The sequence below is a fragment of the Pithys albifrons genome, chromosome Z, assembly GCF_047495875.1.
Source record: "Pithys albifrons albifrons isolate INPA30051 chromosome Z, PitAlb_v1, whole genome shotgun sequence".
NCBI lineage: Eukaryota > Metazoa > Chordata > Aves > Passeriformes > Thamnophilidae > Pithys > Pithys albifrons.
In genome coordinates this window covers 53,797,116-53,813,465 of record NC_092497.1, presented here as the reverse complement: position 1 = coordinate 53,813,465, position 16,350 = coordinate 53,797,116, and the positions used below count along the sequence as shown (strand labels likewise).

Below are 16,350 nucleotides of genomic sequence, written 5' to 3'. Positions count from 1 at the left end.
CCAGTGCAGAGCTGCATCCTCTCTGTGTGTGCCTCTCCTGGGTCTGTGTGCACCCACACCTCAATGCCCAGGGGCTCCTAAATTCATGTTCTGCTGGAAGGGCACGGGCTGCTGAGCTCCCACGCAAGGAACAAAGTGGCTGTTCAGCCTCAAATGCTGTGAAGTTCCCAAAACTGGGACTCCTCAGGCAGTTCTGTGCCCTTTCTCTGAGCTTCGTGCCTGGATCTGACAGGAGCTGCCACTGTGGGGCATTAGAAGGAATTTCTTCACAGAAAGGGTGGTCAGATCCTGGAATGGGCTGCCCTGGTGGAGTAACTGTCCCTGGAGGTGCTTAAGGAAAGACATGATGTGGTACTCAGTGCCCTGGTCTATTTGACATGGTGGTGATCGGTCACCAGGTGGGCTCGATGATCTCAGAGGTGTTTTCCAACCTAAGGGGGGGACGCCTCATCGCTCTCTATGTAGGGGAGGGAAGAAGGGGCAGGCACTGATCTGTCTGGTGGCCAAGGACCCCAGGGAATGGCCTGGAGCTGTGCCAGGGCAGTTTAGGTTGAATATTAGAAAAGGCTCTTCTGCCAGAGGGTGGTGGGCACTGACCAGGATCCCCAGGGCAGTGGGCACGGCCCCAAGGCTGACAGAGCTCCAGGAGCATTTGGAAGATGCTCTGGGGCACGGGGAGTGACTCTTGGGGATGGGCCTGTGCAGGGATAAGGGTTGGATTCCATGATCCTTGTTGCCCCTTCCCACTCAACATACTCTGTGACTGTGTGATTCCCTGAATGTTTCTGCAATGCTGTGAGTGATAAGAACAAAACTGATACGTGCGGGCATAGGAGGGGCGAGAGGACTCCATTGGCTCGGCCCTTCCCTCCCTTTGCCTCCCTTTCCCTCTCCTCCCTCCCTCCTTTCCCCTTCCTCCCCATCCTTTCTCTCCCTCTCCTCCCTCCCTTTCCCTCCCCTCCATCCACTGCTTCCTCTCTCCCTTGCCCATCCTTCCCTCCCTCCCTCCCTTTTCCCATCCTTCCTCTCCCTCTCCTCCCACCCTATCCTTCCCCTCCCTCCCTTTCCTTCCCCTCCCTCCCTTTTCCTTCCTCTCCCTCTCCTCCCTCCCTTTCCCTCCCCTCCATCCACAGCTTCCTCTCTCTCTCCCCTTCCCCTCCCTCTCCCTCTCCCTTTCCCTCCCTTCCCCTCCCTCTCCCTTCCCCTCCCTCCCTCTCTTTCCCTCTCCCTCCCTTCTCCTCCCTTCCCTTCTCCTCCCTCCCGTCTCCCCCCTCCTCCTCCCTCCCTTCTCCTCCCTTTCTCTGCCTTCCCTTTTTTCCTCCTCTCCCTTTCTCTCCCTCCCTCTCTCTCTCTCCCTTCCCTAGCCTTCCTTCCCCCCTCCCTCCCTCCCTTTTCCCTTCCCTTCTTTTCCCCTCCTCCCTTCTTTTCCCTTCCCTCCCTTCTTTACCCTTCCCTCCCTTCTTTTCCCTTCCCTCCTTCCTCCCCCCCCCGCCCCCCCTCGCGCATGCGCACTGCTGGCGGTGCCGCCATGGAGGCCGCGCTGAGCTCCGCGCTGGGCACGGCCGTGCTGCGGCCCACGGGACACACGGGCGGCGGCTGCATCAGCCAGGGCCGCAGCTACGACACGGACCGCGGACGGGTCTTCGTGAAGAGCAACTCGCAGGCCGAGGTGCGACAGGGCCGGGCGTGGGGGCGGTGGGAGGCGGCGCTCATGGCCCGCACCGGCCTGGTCTGGAGCAGCCGCGGGGCAGGGCCTGGCTCTGGGCTGGCACTGCTGGGGCACCTCCGGGGGCCCTGGGGCACCTCTGGGGCATCTCCAGCTGTTCTGGGGCTCCTCCGGCGGTTCTGCATCATAGAATCATTTGGGTTTGAGGAGACCTCCGAGATCATCCAGTCCAACCTTTGGTCCAACTCCAGTCCCTTTAACCAGATCATGGCACTCAGTGCCACGGCCAAGCTCAGGTTAAAAACCTTCAGGGATGGGGAATCCACCCCCTCTCTGGGCAGCCCATTCCAATGCCTGAGCACTCTCTCTGGAAAGAATTTTTTTCTGATCTCCAACTTCAGTTTCCCCTGGCAGAGCTTGAGCCCATCGTGCCCCCTTGTCCTATTGCTGAGTGCCTGGGAGAAGAGACCAACCCCCACCTGGCCAGAACTTCCCTTCAGGGAGTTCCAGACAGTGCTGAGGTCACCTCTGAGCCTCCTCTTCTCCAGGCTAAACACCCCCAGCTCCCTCAGCCTCTCCCCACAGCACTTGTGCTCCAGTCCCTTCTCCAGCCTCGTTGCTCTTCTCTGGCCCCGCTCCAGCCCCTCAATCTCTTTGCCGAACTGAGGGGCCCAGAACTGAACTCAAGGGCAACTTGCCTGGGGCAACTCCAGCGGTTCTGGATCCCTCAGAATGGACACTGAGGGGCTGCAGCGTGCCCAGGGAAGGGACGGGAGCTGGGAAGGGGCTGGAGCAGCAGGAAGGGCTGAGGGAGCTGGGAGGGCTCAGCTTGGAGAAAAGGAGGGTCAGGGGGGACCTTTTGGCTCTCTGCAATCCCTGTTGGATCCAGGGATGGGTCGGGCTCTGCTCGCAGGGAGCAAGGGACAGAACAAGAGGAAATGGCCTCAGGCTGGACACGAGGAAGAATTTCCTCATGGAAAGGGTTGCTGAGCGTTGGAACAGGGTGCCCATGGAGGTGACAGAATCCTCATCCCTGGGGGTCTTCGGGAAACCACGACATGGCACTCTCTGCTCTGGTCTGGGTGGCAGGTGGGGATGGGTCACAGGCTGGACTTGATGGTCTTTCCGACCTCAGTGATTCTGTGGTGGGACGGTGTTGTGGTACCAGTGTTGTTTCTGCAGGGCATGCAGTGCCATGGCGTGTTGTTGTCCTTTATGGGGGGTGACAGGCATGTTAAGGTGTCTGTGAGTGCTGTGACCTTGGCTAAGGCAGGTGTGAAGTTTGCAGCTTTCGTGGTTGTAACTGAACCACTAATTCCCTGCATGCAAAAAGGAGCTTTTCTCACTAAGGGAGGTTTCCCCACTGTTGTTCCAAGATTTTCTGCTTTCTCCCTTCAATACCTGGAACATAATGGAGCACAAGTGCTGTGGGGAGAGGCTGAGGGAGCTGGGGGTGTTCAGCCTGGAGAAGAGGAGGCTCAGAGGTGACCTCAGCACTGTCTGGAACTCCCTGAAGGGAAGTTCTGGCCAGGTGGGGGTTGGTCTCTTCTCCCAGGCACTCAGCAATAGGACAAGGGGGCACGATGGGCTCAAGCTCTGCCAGGGGAAATTGAAGTTGGAGATCAGGAAAAACTTCTTTCCAGAGAGAGTAGTCAGGCATTGGAATGGGCTGCCCAGAGAGGGGGTGGATTCCCCATCCCTGGAGGTTTTTAAGGTGAGATTGGCCGTGGCACTGAGTGCCATGATCTGGTAAAGGGACTGGAGTTGGACCAAGGGTTGGACTTGATGATCTCAGAGGTCTTTTCCAACCCAATCCATTCTGTGGTTCTGTGGTTACCCCCTTGTCTGTTGAGGGTAGATACCAGCATTTGATAGAGATAAGCACAACACAACACATCTCTACAGCAGCCTTTGCAAAATAAGAGATGAGGTGGAATTCCCTTTAAAGATACCCTTTCCCTGTGTCTCTCAAGTAAATAATTTCAGTGGCAGAAGTCAGAACTTGTGTTTGCCTCTCATAATAAACAAAGGTGTTTGAAACCATGTGTGCCATTTACATCTGTTCCAAACTTTCTGATCATACTGGGGAGCTGGATGAATGCATGGAGGTGTTAACATGGGATAATGCAGGAAGGTTATTCTGCTTTATGGAAAATAGTTTGAGTTGGTAGCATGGTGGTTTCAAACAGAAATAGGAAGTTTGAATTGCCCCTCCTCAGGCCTTTTCTACTTGTGTATTTAGCTAAACAATCCATCCAGCTGCACCATCAGGCCTGGGGAGGGAAAAATCTGGAAATGTTTTCCATTCAGCAGCTTCATTTTCCACGCTTTTGCCTGTGTGTGGATCCTGAGTGCTGATTAAAGCAGACTTTGGTCAGTCTGTTGTAAACGCTGTGCTGTGTGTGCAGCAGCAGCTGCATCGGCAGTTTTCACTCTGTTTTAGCAGTTGGCTTTAACCTGGCGTGATCACAGAATCAGAGAATGGATTGGGTTGGAAAAGCCCTCCGAGATCATCAAGTCCAACCCTTGGTCCAACTCCAGTCCCTTTACCAGATCATGGCACTCAGTGCCACGGCCAATCTCACCTTAAAAACCTCCAGGGATGGGGAATCCACCCCCTCTCTGGGCAGCCCATTCCAATGCCTGACTACTCTCTCTGGAAAGAATTTTTTTCTGATCTCCAACTTCAGTTTCCCCTGGCAGAGCTTGAGCCTGTGCCCTCTTGTCCTGCGGAAGTAACCTCAGGTTTTGTCAGGGGATGTTTAAATTGGATACTGGAAGAAATTCCTGCATGCAGAGGGTGGTCAGGCACTGTCACAGTCCTGGGTTGGTTGGACTCAGTTAATCTTGCAGGCCTTTCCCAGCCTGAACAGTTCTATGGTTTATGATACTGTGACTGCAAATAAGGTTATTTTTGAAGCTTGGGTGTGTTACTGAGCAGTCTGTCTGGAAAGTCGTGGTGACTGTGAATGTCAGTACCATTTTTCCAGTCTCCCAGCTGATGATGTACATTGTCCATGGATTTCCAGACATTTGCTGTATTAATGCAATATTGCATACATTTTATCTATTTGCCATTTGTACTCCTTCAGTTGTAAACACACTTTGTAAGTTACAGAGAATGCAAGAACCTAAGTTGATTTCACTGATTGTATGAATTGAAATTTCTGTAACTGTAAAACTACTGCCAAGTCTGATGGTTTGGTTCTATCTTTGTGTGGTGTGTGCAGTAGCTGTTTGCTCCAAGCTTTTTATTTATCTTTTTTTTTCTTTTGTGATGTTTTATGAAGTGCTTTGTTTACCTGTGGCTGATTTTCACAGTAACTGATGCTTTCCTCTGATATCTGGCAGGCCAGGAGGATGTTTGAGGGAGAAATGGCAAGTTTGGAAGCCATCCTGAAAACACAGACCATAAAGGTGCCTAAACCCATCAAAGTTGTTGACCTGCCTGGGGGCACAACTGCATTTGTGATGGAACACCTGGAAATGAGGGGCTTGAACAGGTAGAACACTGTTTGTTACCTTCACCTTTGTCTCGGTTTGAGGGGAAAAACCAAAATGTTTACCCACAAGTGGGGGAGGGGCCTTCTACACAATAACCACACCACTCTTTATCAAATTTAAGAAAAGGAATTTTAATACAAGAAGGATAACTGTCCCTAACTGATATATATACATATATATATATATATATGTATGTAGGTGTAGGTATAGGTATAACTACAAACAGACCAGAGCAAACCACTTCCCCAACACCACAGAGGAAAACAAACAAAACAACAACCCCCACAAACAACAACCCCCACAACAAGAAGTTTCCTTCGGGAGAAGAGTTATACTTATGGCAGTATCAGTGTCACAGCCCGGCTGGCAGCAGGGTGAGTTCCCAGATGAACTCTGTGTCTCTTGTCCCAAATGAAGAAAGAAAGCTGAAAGTGGGGAACCGCCGCGTGTCCTGGAAAGCAGCTGCAAACTTCTCTCTCCCGGGTCACTGCCCCAGCCGGGGTGGGCAGGCCGTGACGGTGCAGGCAGTGGTGAGACTGGAGCAGAGACCGGGACCCCAGATGCAGAAACCAGGAGAAACAACTGTGGTGAGGAGAAAAGCAGCAGCTCCGCCAGAAGCCCCAGCAGAGTAGCCAGCAGCAGGATTAGGAGAGAAAAAAGAGCAGCTTCCCTCCTCGGCAGCACACACACCGCTCCTGCGTTCCACGGAGCTAAGAGTGGAAAAAATGTCCCCAAAAACAAAAGAGACAACCTGCCCCCACCTAAGCGATCAGCAGTTAACTACTTCTTTTTGTTAACTGCTGGCATGGGCAGTTAGTGGCAGGGGATTGAATTTACATAATAATCCCAAACTACAACAAATATCCTCTTGAGCAAAATTAAAACTCAAACAAGTTATCTGTAAATACCAAAAACTGATTTTTATTAATTGATTGCTAGAGAGATGTGAAAGGAAAAGAGGAAAAATAAGAAAAGTTAGGAAAAATGCTTAAGATTATTTATAGAAGCAGAGAAAAAGATACCACCGTGAAAAAACTACTTGAGTGCCTTATGGATGTAACTGAGAGGGAGAGGGGGGATTGCAGTTTCTCTCTTTGTATCTGTTGGCAGTTCAATGCCTCCCTGACATCTGATCCCCTCAGATCTCGGAAGCTCAGCAGGGTCAGCCCCGGATTAGTACTTGGATGGGAGACCTCCTGGGAAATGCCGGGTGCTGTAGGTTCTAGTCCTGAGGAACTTCACTGATACTGTCCAAGCTCGCTCAGCCGTGGCAGATGGACCTCAGGACTGAAACGGTGGGGCCAGTTCTGCGCACGCTGAGCCTCACCTAAAATCCACTGTGCAGGCTGAAAGGGCACACCCATGTGGGGACAGCCCTTCCCAAATCTTTGTTCGGGAAGCCCACACACCCCCCCACACCCTCCCACACCCCCCCACACACACGCGCGCACACACACACACACGCGCGCGCGCACACACACACGCGCGCGCACACGCGCACACACGCGCACACACGCACGCGCGCACACGCGCGCGCACACGCGCGCACACACGCGCGCACACACGCACACACACGCGCGCGCACACACACGCGCGCGCACACGCGCACACACACACGCGCGCGCACACACACGCGCGCACACACGCGCACACACACACGCGCGCGCACACACACGCGCGCGCACACGCGCACACACACACACGCGCGCACACACACGCGCGCACACACGCGCGCGCACACGCGCACACACACGCGTGCGCGCACGCGCACGCGCGCACGTGCACACCCACCCACACGCGCACACCCACACCCACGCGCACACACACCCACACACGCGCGCACACCCACACGCGCACACCCCCCCCCCCAATACCTACCTGTTGACTGCAGGAGGATGGTGAGTCTTTGAAATGCAAAATGCCTGTTATTTCCCCTCAGGCTTCTGGTTCTGGCTTCTGGTTTAGCTGCAAAAGAGCGTGCTTTATTTTAGCCTGTAAGAGAAAAATTCAGAGAAAGGATTTACCTCACACAGACTCTACTCAGGCTGGCCGGCAGTCTCGCTCTAGGCTGATGCTCTCTCCAGGCTGACAAGCAGTTCTCTCTCTCTCTCTCTCTCAAGGCAGATGAGGGGTGGTGGTGTTGGAAGGAAGGTAAGACAAGCTGAGAGGAGAGATCAGAAGAAAACCAGGCAGGATTTCCTAGTTTCTCCTTGTCTCTTGTTCCTCTAACTTCTGAATTCATCTTCAGGTTTTTATAATGCTTTCCAACTTCTAGGCATGTTTTAGGCATGTAGTCAAGTTCAGATGTGGGAAATGAAACGACAAAGGCAGGATCTTCTGGCAGGAAATATTTCCTTGAGAAAGCTCTTCCATGGAAACTGACATAGCAATGTTAGCAGAATGTATTGAGAGGCAGAAAACAATGGGGAAACATATTTTTGGCTTTGTATATTACACTGTCACATGAAAGGGGGGACAGACAGAAATGCAAAGATTTCTGGTCTCATCTGTATTAATATAAAGTTATGAGCCCTCAGAGCGATCAAAGCTTTATGAGCCCAGCACTGCCTGTCGACTCTGAACAGAACACAGGCTGGAAAGGTTTTTGACCTCCCTGTGAGGACCACACTTGTGCCAGGGAGAACCAAATAGCACTAAGCATGTCCAGACAATCAGATCCTTGTGTTCCCAACTCTGCCTAAGGACATGGATTGCACACGGGTTGGGTTTCTGACCTCTGACGTGAGACTACACTTGATAGTGAGAAAAGAACTTTCCCCACAACAGCTCCCAAAATAACTTTTATTAACACAAGTGTGTGACCATGACTGTATGGGCTACTTAGTGATAACATTGAGCTGCAGGATTGCATTTAACTGATGACAAAATGCCCCAAAAGAAACTGGCACAAAACACATTCCACAGGCAACTCCAGCAGCAAAGTCCTCCCAAAACAGGCTTAGCTAACAGGATTGCTAAATACAAACACAGCAGTTCAACACCACCTTTAAACACCCTCAGTAACCCAAAGGAGAAGGAACAGGAGGAGCAGAGCTGCTTCCCACTAACACGTTGTCATAAGTTTAATCCAGGCTTCCTTAGAAACCAGTTGTAGCTAAGAAAACAAACATAAGTATTCCACACGTGTCTTCCACGTAACAAAAAAAAGATGGACTAAAAGAAAGATAAGAAGTTAGTTTTGTTTCCTTCTTCCAGCGAGGCTTGGGAAGCAAAAAAACCCCAGACATCAGTCCCTTGTTCAGAACCACACAGAGGAGGGGAAAGGGTTTTTCTCTTATTAGTGAGATTGTATCTTTGCCATTTTCCCTCCTTTTAAAAGTTTTTGATTGTATTTGTCTGGTTTGTGTTTGGTTTTTGTCCCTCCTTGTTCCCATCTCCCCTTCCCTTTTCCCCTTTTCCCTGTGAGCCCCTTATAGTGTGTACAAATTACATATGTAGTTGTAAATGTTAAAAAATATATGTATATTCTAATTTAATTCAATTTTAAGTTCTTGCTTTCTTTTCAGTTTTTTTTCCTTTGCTGAAAAGAGTGTAAAAAGGAGGGGAAAAAAGCAGTTCAGGCTTGGCAGAAGGGCCAGACTAAACCAAAACACACATATACACTTAGCTATAACAAATTATAATTAGTAAGGCATAGGAAAATAGAGTCAGAATTTAGTTGCTCACCCCTGCAGTGTCTGATGGGGAGGGGAAGGGAGGCAGACAGCTCGTAGGTTGCCCTCCCAGAGATGGTGGAAGTTTTTCTCCCCAGTTTTGGGTTATGCTCAATCTCTTTTTGTACCTTTTATTTCCCTTCAGGTGGTTTGTGTGACTTTAGTCAGTACTGTGGGGGTGACAGATGCCTGAGGGGTGGCCCCTTGGGTGTCTGCAGAGAGCCACAGGGGGCAGGGAGAGCCACAGGGTGCACAGAGACCCACAGGGTGCATGGAGAAAGGCCATGCCATTTCCATAAGGATAACCCCTCAGTCCTATCAGCATCCCTCCAGGGGGGGCTGAGACTTTCTCCCAACTCATCCAGACCTTGTCAGGGCCATAACCCCACAATCACAATTATATCACTTGTTTTCGGAGGGGAAACTTGTTTAAATTTTTTATAAAGAAAATCAGGAGACTTGTGGGAAGTTTTACAGCAGAGAACTGTGTAAAATGCTACAAAATGCCTCACCTGGAAAACTGGTCATACCACAAAGAAGTGAGTGGGTTTTGGTTAATTTTGGGTTTGTTTGTTTAGGTAATCAGGACAAAAGTGAGGTTTCTTTTTATCTGTTTTGCCTTTGATACAACAGTCAGTGCTGTGTTGCTTGTCATGAGTGTACAGAGGCACTTCCCCAAATTAATTAATGTCAATATTTTTACAACTCTTCCCTTTATTTTGGTAATTCCAAGCTTTTGACATTTCTCTGTGATGAGCATGTTGATTCCATCCATCTGATTCCTTTAGGAAATCAGGGAATTAGGCTCTACTTCCCAAAGACTTTATTGCCATTAAAAAAAAAGAAGAAAAGGCATAGCCAACCACATAAGTACATTTTGTCTATGTGCAATATTGTTGGCAGAGGAGGCATTTTTAACTGGAATATTTTGAAAAATTACTTTGTTAGAAATGCAGAACGTCTTTTACTTACCTGATAAATCTTTTGAAGTAACTCCTTGATTTTCAAGGCCTGGATTTGTTCATGTGTGAGTGTTGCTAAGAATATTTTTGTTTCTTAGACATTCAGCACTGCTTGGGACACAACTGGCTGATCTTCACCTTCATAACCAGCAGCTTGGAGAGAAGCTGAAGAAGGAGCAGAGCACAGTTGGTACAGTGCATGGCTGTTTGCAGATTTAACCTAGTTAATAATCATCTACAGAATAGTTAAAATAGCTTTTGTCACCTCAGGGCAGGTTTGTCTCCTGCTAAAGACAGTATGAGAGTAGTTGTGGATGAACACTCAAGCAGGGGGTCTTTTTGCTTTTGTTTGCTCTGGTTGGATATCTGTGAGCAAAACAAATACTCAGTTTGGCACTTTGGGGAGTCCCAGCCACAGTTTCTGGGAGGACGTGGCATCAGAGAAGATACAGCACCTCAAAATCTGCTGATGAAGAGTAGAATCTGCTGCTTCACATTGAGCTTTAAATTTAAAAAAGAACAGCAGCAACTCATGTAATAAAAGGAATATTAAATGTGCTGGGTTTGTTTATTCTCAGTAGAACCAGCATTGTACCTTTGCAGAGATTTTAAGTTTCATTTGCATTGTGGGTGCACAATATTCTGTTATTAGTGTTGAATTTCTGTTTCTGTTTTGAAAGGTAAAGGGCAAGGGCAAATGGAGGTCCAGTTTGTGGATCAGTTTGGCTTTCATGCAGTTACCTGCTGTGGCTATCTCCCACAGGTAGGTTGTACTTCATTTTAAGTTTGTCTTATTTTCTCTTCAGTGACTTAAAGAGTCAAAATTATCATAATAAATCATTTTTTGTGAAGCAATGAAAAGACAAAACACTGTCCAGCCTCCTAAGGACAGCAGTGCTTTGGGCAGCACTTACAGCTGCATTGAGCATTCATAGCTCCTCAATTTCTTGGGTTTTAATCACTAAGAGAAACTATTTATTCCCCTAATTTAATGTTTGAGGATTACATCCAATTAAATGGTAGCATTTACTGTCGTGGTTGGTACCAGCACAAGGGCTGTATAATCCTCCAAAGATTTATTTGGAAAGGAAGATGAAACTCTGCCTTTTGTGTGGTGTAGAAGTGACATCTCAGTGCTGTTCCTCAGGTGAATGACTGGCAGAGTGACTGGGTGACTTTCTTTGCCAAACAAAGAATTCAGCCCCAGATGGACATGATTGAGAAGAATTCAGGAGACAGGGAAGCAAGAGAACTTTGGGCACAGCTTCAGGTAGGAGCAATTCTCTCATTTCTCCTTACAGTGATAGCTGGGTATCAGTTATTTAGATCTTAGTATCTTGAAGTTCCTTTTTGTTGGTTCTGTTGGTAAGAGACTCCAGTTTTTAGGTATTAAAATGCTCTTTATTTTAAATTGTGAGGACTTTTGCCACATCAACCTATGACAGTATTCCAAAGTGAATTCCAAAGCGACAGAAAGCACTTGCCTTGTTTGGGAAACAGCAGATGGAGTTCATGTTTCTCATTCCCTGTGACATGTTAATGATGAGAAATGTACATAAGCAGTCCTGTTATGTACATTGTTCGTTTACTGTTTGCATCTGATTAAGTGACTGCAGTATGAGCTCTTTGGGTACTACTGGCCTGGATCCAAACTAGCGTGGCCAGCAGGCCCAGGGCAGTGACCCTTCCCCTGGACTCTGCCTTGGGGAGGCCACACCTTGAGTGTTGTGTTCAGTTCTGGGCCCCTCAGTTCAGGCAAGAGATTGAGGGGCTGAAGCGGGGCCAGAGAAGAGCAACGAGGCTGGAGAAGGGACTGGAGCACACGTGCTGTGGGGAGAGGCTGAGGGAGCTGGGGTGTTTAGCCTGGAGAAGAGGAGGCTCAGAGGTGGCCTCAGCACTGTCTGGAACTCCCTGAAGGGAAGTTCTGGCCAGGTGGGGGTTGGTCTCTTCTCCCAGGCACTCAGCAATAGGACAAGGGGGCACGATGGGCTCAAGCTCTGCCAGGGGAAATTGAAGTTGGAGATCAGGAAAAAATTCTTTGCAGAGGGAGTGCTCAGGCATTGGAATGGGCTGCCCAGAGAGGGGGTGGATTCCCCATCCCTGGAGGTTTTTAAGGTGAGATTGGCCGTGGCACTGAGTGCCATGATCTGGTAAAGGGACTGGAGTTGGACCAAGGGTTGGACTTGATGATCTCAGAGGTCTTTTCCAACCCAATCCATTCTATGATTCTATTCTATGATTCTACTTTGTGGAAATTCCTCAAGGTTGGTGAGAGATCCCTGAGCTGTCTAATGATGAAGTCATAGCGATGGTTGTTTTTAAATCTTGTCAATATTCCAGCACCAAATACGGTTTTAGATTCTTTATTTTCTTGCTCAAAAATGTTTGGATGACTATTTTTTTTGCTGCTGGCTTTATGAAAATTAGGAATCCTCTGGATTTTCTCAACATCTTTGTTTACCAGGTCCTCTGTTGTTTATGCAGATAAAACTCTACAACTGTTCACCTTAAAATGCAGCGTTTACATGTCTTGTTTTTTTCCCCCTGCAGCTGAAGATCCCCAGTTTGTTCTGTGATGTAGAAATTGTTCCTGCTCTCCTGCATGGAGATCTCTGGGGAGGAAATGTAGCTGAGGATGACTCTGGTCCAATTATCTTTGATCCAGCTTCTTTCTACGGCCATTCAGAGTATGAGCTTGCAATAGCTGGAATGTTTGGTGGCTTCAGCAGTTCTTTTTATTCTGCTTATCACAGTAAAATCTCCAAAGCTGCAGGGTTTGAGAAACGTCTGAAGCTTTATCAGCTGTTTCACTACATGAACCATTGGAACCATTTTGGTACAGGGTACAGAGGGTCTTCTTTAAACATTATGAGAAACCTTGTAAAGTGACTTGCTGCTTAGGCCCAAACATTCCCATGTTGTTGGGAAAACCCTGTACTTGTCAGTGCAGCTACAGGAGTAATAATGGTAAAAAATCCTTGACCTTGTTGCTCAGCTGAAGTCCTACAATCAGGGAGTCCTGCTCACTACCAGGTGTAACATAGTCTTTCCCTTCTTAGGATAACTGGGAATAACTTAATGAGTGAAGTATCTGAGGAAGGAGTTTATTCATTTGCACAGTGAATAAAGGTCTTGGTGGCCAGAAAGCTTTGTGTACTTGAGCCTGGGCAAGGCAGTACAGGTACACACTGAGGAGATGGACAGAAGAAGTTGCTCATTGCTTTTTGCTGTGTCTTTCCCACTTGTTCTGATGGATTGCTCAGACTCTTTTAAACTGTTCATGTCCAGTTGTGTGCATGAGAGCAATGACAACAATGTAGTTTGGAAGCCAGCAGGAAAATTACACAATGGGAACTATGAGATGGAATTTGAACTTGCTGTTCATTATCACAGAATCTCAGAATGGGTAGGTGAGGTTGGGTGGGATCACTGAATGTCATCTAGTCCAACCTCCCTCCTTAGGCAGGGCCCAGAGAGCACATTAATCAGGATTGAGTCCAGAGGGTTTTGGAGACCTCCAGTGTTTTGCTAATGTGATTCTGTTGGATGGAGACTGTTCTGTTATAAAGTGGTATGAACTTTTTGTGCCTCCTGGAATTCCTGTAGGCCGCTCTGTGCTTTCTGGTCATTGGGCTTTTATCCACAGCAGTTTTGTTTCCACCAGAACTAGTTTTCTCTCTTTTTTTGGATTATGCTTTTGTTCAGTAGTGTGCATTCTTGAAGGTCTTTCCAGGTAAGACACTTTGCATGTACATGTACTGTGAAAGTGTATTCTCTCACTACTGCAGGCAGAAGATGTGCTTTTTGACTGTTGTGATTTCCCAGAGAACAATGCCATCATCATGGCACAGGCTTCACAGGCATTTTCTGTAGCTTTAGAGAACAGGTGCCACAAGCCAACATTTCCCTTTAGTCCCTGTGGAGAAATGCTGAAAGACAAGTCTGAGCAAGGAGAAGTGTCTCTGTTGTCAGTAGTACAGCAGAAACAAACTGTGTGTATGAGGAGCAGGGACACTGAGGGAGCTCTGTGTGCTGCCCTGAGAGAGGAGGGGAACAAAGGATGGCAACTAATGGGAGCTGAGCCAGATGAATGGCCAAACCAGTGATCAAAAGCTGAACTTGTATTTCATTGCCTTGAAAATATATATTAATTTTAATTCCTGCGTATGCTGATGAAGTAAAACCTATACATGCATTACATGGATGACTAAAGTCACTCAAACACCTTATCATGAAATGACATCTCAACTGGAACTTTGTCTTTTTCCCACCCTGAAAGAAAACAGTGTAAGTACAATTTTAAGAGGGGATGGAGGCCAGAGGAGTCTCCCCCTTTGTATCCTGGGATGGCCAGTGGGCTGTCCCCTTTGGTCTCCCACAGGAACACCTGTTGGGCAGCATTTACATCATGGGGATACTGTTGTGTGTGCTTCCTGATATCAGTGTATGTATCAGTGACAGTTCATGTACTTTGTCACAAAGATCAGTAAATCACACTGTGAATCTGGGTTTGTGAACGTGCCCAGTGTTGATGCTGCAATGCAGTTCTAATGCAGACTTAGACTGCTGCAAGTTCCCTCTAAAGTATTACCTGTGAGGGTCTCCCAAGGACTCAGACAGACACATTAAGAAGGGGATGATTAGCACCTCTGGGTCCACCACTCTGTGGATAACCAGGAAGCAAGGGCATCTTCCTTTCCTAAATTTTGACGTGCCAGTCCCCACTAAGTGCATGTTGTAGCTCTTGTGATAAGCGACATGAAACCAAAGGAAGTTAGTGTGTAACTCAGACCAGCACTGCATGGTGTCAGGAGTTCGTGATGATAGTTCTGCAGACTGTTGGTTTTACCTGCAAGATGGTGATACTAAAACTGTACTCTATTTGATGTAGGCTGTAGTGGTACTTCTGTGCAGGCGTGCCAGGTAGGTGAGACACAGATGCATGGTTCCTGACGTGCATTTTGAGTGTTGGGGAATGACTCTAACTAACTAAAACTTGTTTTCACTGGGTACTGAGAGGTTTTTAGTTGCTAGTTTTGCAGTTATTCACACAAACTGAAGCAAGTTTGGAGAAGACTCTCACTTGATACAACTTCCTTTAATTCTACTACTTTTCTTACTGGCTGTTTGACCTTTGCTGCAAAATGCTTTAAAGCCCTGCTTGGTAGAATAGGTTTTACTTCTACCTTGTTGTTTAAATAAAAAGTTTCCCAGTTGATTATTGTCGCCTCTGTTTTGTGAATTAAAACCTTACATTTTGCATTCAGTCTTGGGGAGTGTGTTAGGTGTGGCTGAGCTGGGGGTCATTTCCCCAGAGCAGCCCTCACAGTGCTGGGCTTTGGTGTGGGTAACACAGCAGTGTTTTGGCTCCTGCTGAGCAGGGCTGGCACAGCATCAGCTCTGTCCCAGCATTCCTCCACCACCAAGGGACAGTGGGGAGTGGGCAGCATCCTGGGAGGGGACACAACCACACCAGCTGACCTGACTCTGTGCTCATGGGCTGCATCAGTGCCCCAAAACAACAGCAATCCCCCCTCAGCGTGGCTGAACCCCCAGAGCCGGCTGAGGGCAGGCAGGACAGGTGTGCCCTGACTGAGCCTGGGGCAGTGGGACCCCGGGAGAGTCTGGAGTGTGAAGCAGAAGGACCAGAGAGCTGCTCACACTCTGTCAGCACAGAGGGTGTTTGGCTGACACATCTGACAATACAGACGCTAAAAATGCCCTACTTAGCCCCCTCTGCCTGCTGCAAAAGGGCAGTCCTGCTCTGTCAGGGCAAGGACTTCTGGTGCCCTCCCTGAGGTGTGTAAAGATCCTTCCTCGAGGGTGGACACCCCTCAGGGTCACTCCTCCAGGCTGAGTGAGGGAGATTTGCCCCCACATGTTGGTCTGGGTGAGGAGCATCAATCCCTACATAGTAATTGCTTTTGTTGGCTTTAACATAGTTTGCTAAGTCAATGCCTTGGGAAATGCTTTGTTTCAACTGAATGTTTGCTTTAAAATTTGCCAAGTGCCCTTATTTTCTGAAGCGTGAGAGTAAAAACCTGTTTGACCTCCTGAGAACCTTTCTCCTGTGCACTGACAGGCAGGAGACAGTGGGACCAGCATCCTTCTCCGACGGCTGAAGGGCTGCCAGTGGATGGACCAGAGCTGAGATGAGGCCCTCTGTCTGCAAAGACCCCTGGCTGCCCCCAGCTCTCACTCCCCACTCGCCACTGGAGATCAGATCCAGCCTCTGCAGGCTCTGTGACACGTCCAGCCCTGCTCCTGCTGCTGTCCCTCCCCAGCTGGACAGAGCACAAAGCGACAGGCACAGCACAGAGCACCCTGGATGGGGCAGCCAGTCTGCCCTGCCAAGAGCCCTCCACCCTGCCTGGTGCAGGGAGGGCAGAGGGCTCCAAGAGCCCCTGGGGGTTCAGTTCTCAGGGACAGGGAGGGCAGGTGCTGGGAATGGCCATGCATCCTGAGCCCCTGCTCCTGCTGGTTTCACAGGGACCCTTCCCACTGCCTGCTGCCAGCAGCCCTGGCCCTGGTGCCTGGGATCCCT

The 16,350-nt window shown here is 48.8% G+C and overlaps 1 protein-coding gene across 1 annotated transcript; it reads left to right on the top strand.

Annotated features, from left to right (window-relative positions):
• Positions 1-1,489: 1,489 nt before the first annotated feature.
• On the top strand, positions 1,490-15,024 carry LOC139684782 (ketosamine-3-kinase-like). Its single transcript, XM_071581066.1, has 6 exons — positions 1,490-1,669; positions 5,018-5,169; positions 9,905-9,996; positions 10,487-10,569; positions 10,954-11,076; positions 12,357-15,024. Exons 1-6 carry the CDS (start codon positions 1,505-1,507, stop codon positions 12,693-12,695), a joined length of 954 nt encoding a protein of 317 aa, XP_071437167.1. The 5' UTR covers positions 1,490-1,504; the 3' UTR covers positions 12,696-15,024.
• The last annotated feature ends 1,326 nt before the right edge of the window (positions 15,025-16,350 follow it).